This window comes from Fusarium flagelliforme (assembly GCF_020744385.1).
Source record: "Fusarium flagelliforme strain FIESC 12 MPI-CAGE-AA-0113 chromosome Unknown B0J16scaffold_1, whole genome shotgun sequence".
NCBI classification, from domain to species: Eukaryota; Fungi; Ascomycota; class Sordariomycetes; order Hypocreales; family Nectriaceae; genus Fusarium; species Fusarium flagelliforme.
Genome location: NW_025763503.1, coordinates 2309227 through 2314579, shown reverse-complemented (window position 1 = coordinate 2314579; position 5353 = coordinate 2309227). Strand labels below are relative to the sequence as shown.

Here is a 5353-nt window from a genome sequence, read left to right as displayed (position 1 = left end):
TACACCGAGCTCAGTGAGGGACGCAATGGTTAGCGTGGATTAAGCAGGGACTCCTGAGGCATTGCCTTGGTCAGTCCTTGACACAGGATAATCTCCCGATGTCAGTGGAAGGACGACATGAGTATGGCTGACGGCCTTGACACCAAAAGAGGCAGGCCATGGGTAGGTACTCAGGATATGAAATGCATTTTCCCCATCTATCCGAAGAGCTGCCACTGGAATGGATCAAGCTATTTCACGGTAGTCTTACTTGATCGTCTCGCTTATCTCCGCTGGTCTCCTCCTGGACCCATTAACCGCCAGAAACTCCTCGGCACGAAATTGCCAATGGAACCTCTAAGCGATGCCTCTTTCTCTTCCTTCCGTGTGCCACCCACCACTCGATGGATCTGCAGGCGGGCAAATGCATCTTAGCAATAACGGTTGTCCAGCGCTTTCCCCACTCGTGGTTCATCGACATGATTGCTCGATCTTTCATTGCCAGTACTTACGGCAGGTTCCAGCTGTCTTGTTACTTGCTGTGGTAACTGATCAGTCTGTTCGTATTGGTCCCCTCAAGACGCAAGGCTTTTGCATTTGTTGTCAGGAATACCAAGAGAACCTAAACCTTTATCCTAGAACTCGGTTCTACTCAGTTGGAAAGTTGAAACCAATGCATATCAGCGAGTTCTAGTCGGTCGGCTCTAGAATCTGGCGTCATGGGAGAAGGGGCCCAACGAAGGGAAGCAAGCTACCGATCCGCGTGCACTGAATGTGCTCGCCGCAAGCAAAAAGTAAGGAAGCCCACCCCTTTAAGTGACTCATAGTCCATACAGGAATGCACTTTACATCCAGTCTTTTTTACCATATTATCTACTGACGATTGTGCAGTGCAACCGTGAGTGGCCTTGCAACGGATGCCAAAAACGTAAGGTAGCCGACAAATGTCGCTTTAAAGACACCAACCAGCTTGCGACTGAAAAGGCTGTGGACAGACAGCGAAAGAACCGACTCATCAGCAAAAATAGTCCCGATTCCATCGATTCCGAGCTCGAGGATACTGCTAATGAGGGGATTAACGCCTTGGGCTATATGCCCTCGCATCTTCTCTTTGATCTTACGTCGAAATACGAGGTTTGTGCACCCTTACCAGTTTTCGTCCTCGACCTAACAATGTTCGCTTCCATAGACAATGAAAGCAACATCACACGAGTTTCTAAAGGAGCCCAAGAGTTTCCCACAGCTGGAACGGGCTCTGAGAATTGTCCCATCGAAGCCGTATGCCGGTATGAAACACTATAAAGCAGTCTCCTCGAAACGCCGCCTAACTACTGTTCTAGACATACTTGTCCAAAACTTCCTCAACAATGTTAATTATCACTATTACATTATCTATCCGCCGTCTTTTATAGAGCAATATCAGGGATGGTGGGCTTCGCGAGCCGAGAATCGACCACTGAGCGTTCAATGGACTTGTCTCCTTCTCACAGTCTGCGCATGCGCTTCGCAGTATACCGATGTCGAGCTGCAGTCGAAACTCGAAGCTGGCCTTGGCGACCCGATTCATCGTATTACCGAACAATACCACGAAGCTGCTCGAGAACTAGCAAGTTCAGTTCCTTTAGGCCACAGTCATCTCATCAACGTCCAGCAACTACTGCACTCTTGTTACTGGTTCAAGTCTGAAGCCCGATTCATCGAGTGCTGGCACGTGTTGAATTCTGCGATTCGAGAAGCTCAAGAACTCTGTATGCTTGAGCCGTGCTACCCACTATCGTCGAGTTGTTGCTAACGCTTCTAACAGCCATCCATAAAGAAACAAAGGCTGGCCCTATGCCTGAATTCGAATTGGAAATGCGACGAAGAATATGGTGTATCCTGGACACTTGGGACTGGTGAGTAGCATCCCATGGTGGATTATTTGGCCAAAGTAATACTAACCCGACAAGGCAAATATCTACACTTCTAGGTAGACCCTTGATTATTGATCGAAGAGACTGTGAAGTTGGCCTCCCAACTCTTAGCTTGGAAGGTTATCAACACTCACCCTTAGCCCACATGAAAACACAGTCCGGGTTGATCCGTCAAATTTCCGGGAAGTTCGGCCATACCAAGGACATAACGGCCCATGCGGATGTTCAGGAATACCAGAGAACTGTTGAGACTTGGATCAGCAGTTTCCCTCCTCCTCTCAGTGTCCACAATCCAGATCGATCGTTAGATGCATCGTGCCCATGGATCGTCCTGCACAGGCATTTGATACGTACCGTTGCATTCACAATGCTTCTTCAACCCATTCGGGGAATTCTGACAAAACCATTTGCCATTCGGTCTTTGGAGGCAGAGCTGCAAATTCGCAGTGACGGTATTGGCTATTGCCTGGAGCTAATGACATCTCTGCATGGACTTTTTGATCATGTATACCCACGAGATGCTAATTACCATTTTGTCTTGTTTTGTATTTTCGATATTTCGACAGTCTTGTGTTCTGCAGTACTTCATGACGAGCAGCATACACTCCCTCGGCGGGAAGATGTTTACAAGGCTATCGACGAGGCACACGCCATACTGCAGAGCATGAGAATGGTGACCAAGTCAGCCAAGGCATCATATGGGATCTTGACTCGGATCGTCCACCGTCTACCTAGAACATCGCGAACGTATGGTATGGCAGGCAAAAGCCCTGAGGCGGTGGTACCCCAAGTTCCGGAAGCTGCTACATCACCGCAGGCGACGCTTCCAGTCACCGCACCGTATCCGCATAATTCCCCCCCTACAGCAACTTTCTCACCTTCACCGATAAACATACCAACTCCTGGAATACCATCCCCGGTATACTCTCTGTCCAATGTTCCCACCATGGCTGGTGACTTTGCAGCTCCTGCAGCATACAATGACCTTTCACAGTGCGGCAACTGGCAACCGCAGTTATACATGCAGGACCCTGCCACTTTTGCGCCTACGCATATTTCTACTCAAGATACTATGTTCGCGAATATCTCGGATGAGGAGCTTGGCGAGCTGGCAAATGTTTGGAACTATCAGTCCCTTGATTTCAGCTTTATAAGCTCCTAAATGTTGCATTCATCACCTGGTACAGCAAGGGTGGTATAAAGTGCGTTGCCATGAAGGAATTTGCGTGAATGAACAGCGATGGATATGCAGTTATGGCATATAACTGTCACTCTTAAGCATTTCGCCACAGGCGACGGTTGTCTGCTGTACTCAACCTTTGTACTATCGCCATGTGAAAAAAGCAAGGGAGGCCAACGGGCAGGTCAATACGTCCCCTATAATGGAGCGGCGACCAACCAGCTTTCGCGAAGACCTCCGCAAGAGATTAAAGCAATATTACGGAAGGATAAGAAAATACGAAACGTGTTTACGAGGTTACGAGACAAATGAGTGATAGTATAGATTGACAGAAGACTCAAGACTCTATGAATATATTTACCCAGAAGAAAGTGGCAATTGGTGATGGACTAAAGCTAATAGCCGGAAAATTACATGTAGATACTGGGTCTAGTTCACAAGCAAAAGAGAGCATGTCCAGACAGTCTTGTTATTAGCCTCCCCAACATTGGGAAGTGCAATGCCCCCAGTTGAACCAATGCATACCTGCCTAGCCAAAGAAACAAGGAAGGAGCAGACAAGGAAAGCAAAGAAAAATCATCCTGACCTGATAAAACACCGGAGAAAATGTATGTAACGACAAATGACACGTTCTCTGCTTTATATCTATCTATACATGCCCTCCTGACGGCACTTCGAATGAGACACTTGAAAGGGTATTCACCAGCGCGACTAGAGTCAAAAGATGGGATCTCATTGTCAACTGCCGGTGATTTGCGGGTGGTTTCGAGGCCCAGCATTGTGATTGTTGGCCTCAGGTAGCCTCAAAGTCAATTTGAATGGCTGGCAAACAACAATGATGCGGTTATGGTGATTTGGGGGCATGGGGGTTGCACCAAGACCTGTATGTGATTGGTCTGGCTGCAACTGAGCGACAAGCCCACAAAATCAGGTAGGAACATAAATACCTGACCCCCTCACCACCATTAGTCAGTCAGCTCCTTTGTGTTTCATCTATGCTGCCTTCTTGTCATCTGCATCGAACATTCATTCATCGTTCGTCGCTCCGAAAGACTCTGTATGAAGTTTGCTCGTCGGGTCGCTGTGCAGTCGCGTTTTGCGCCGCCCGCAGAATGAGAGCTTGGCATCCCCTCATTCTACCACGAGTTGTTGATGAGCTTATGTGCCTCTCATCGACAAACAATCAGGGAAACGTGGGAAAGAGTCATGGAAGGGGCCAAGCAGTCCCGCCTTTTCCGGTGCATGACAAGAACTTGCCAACACACATTGTTCCCATCGTCTATATGAGACACAAAAGCGTCGCTCAACCGCTGGCAGCGATCTGCTAATGCTAACAAACGACCGAAAGAGCCAATAGCACAAAACGCACCCGAAATACATGGAGTATATCGGTTCCAAGGGAAAATAATGAACGGAAGATCTACTCAAATACATGAGCTGGAATGCAAAAGACCAGGAATCTCTTGGATCCGAGTATGCTGGACGAACCAAAAGTCTGACCATATGCAAACGAGAAGGTAAGGGATACATTTCAACATCTTAATGACTTCTGATCAACAGAAGACCATGGTCGCCCCATTGCTGGGGAGGTGACAACATGGTAGTGTTGTCTATTGATATCCAGGCTCCATCGGCGTATCAATGGAGGGTCACTCGGAATTCCGGTGACACTGGGGGCTTCATGGCATATGCTTTCTCGCAAATGCCATATGCGGATTCCAGGGAGAAACGAGCAGAACAAACATGACGATTCAAGCTTGCCGTACGAGATTGACCTTCGGGCTGGGTCCAAGATCAACAAAATTGAATGAACGTGCTGTTCACCTTCCGCCGTTGCTCGTACTTGACAAATAAGGTCGGGTAAAGAAGTGGGCAGTATTCACAATCGAAAATCAGTCGAACTTCGAACCAGTTCCAACCAGATCGGACGTAGGCTTGACACCGTGGCCCGTGTTCCGATACTGAGCCATGTGGCTGTCCAGGTTTGCAACGCCCTGATCGTGGTTTTCTTCAACAGGAACCGGATGAGTCGACATCCTAACAGCGATGCTGTCGGGAGAATATCCGGCGACACGAGTCACCGCCATCTGTCGAGGCTCTTGAGGACGAAGAGTTTCAGTGTTTCTAACAAAAGACCAATCGTTAGCAACATGATCAGTTTGTCACGAGCAACCAACAGCGAACGTCCACCGAACGATAACCGAACAATTAGCGACATACCCTCCGGCCGAGCCCTGGTTGGGCGCGATGGACGTCATGGCTCCTGGAAATATCGAATGGC

General features: G+C 48.4%; 1 protein-coding gene across 1 annotated transcript; it reads left to right on the top strand.

Moving 5' to 3' along the window:
- Positions 1–698: 698 nt before the first annotated feature.
- Positions 699–3054, top strand: B0J16DRAFT_377547 (fungal-specific transcription factor domain-containing protein; the record flags this gene model as incomplete). Its single annotated transcript, XM_046130849.1, has 6 exons — positions 699–773; positions 871–1113; positions 1169–1265; positions 1320–1727; positions 1784–1874; positions 1929–3054. 6 exons carry the CDS (start codon positions 699–701, stop codon positions 3052–3054), a joined length of 2040 nt encoding a protein of 679 aa, XP_045988731.1.
- Positions 3055–5353: the final 2299 nt, after the last annotated feature.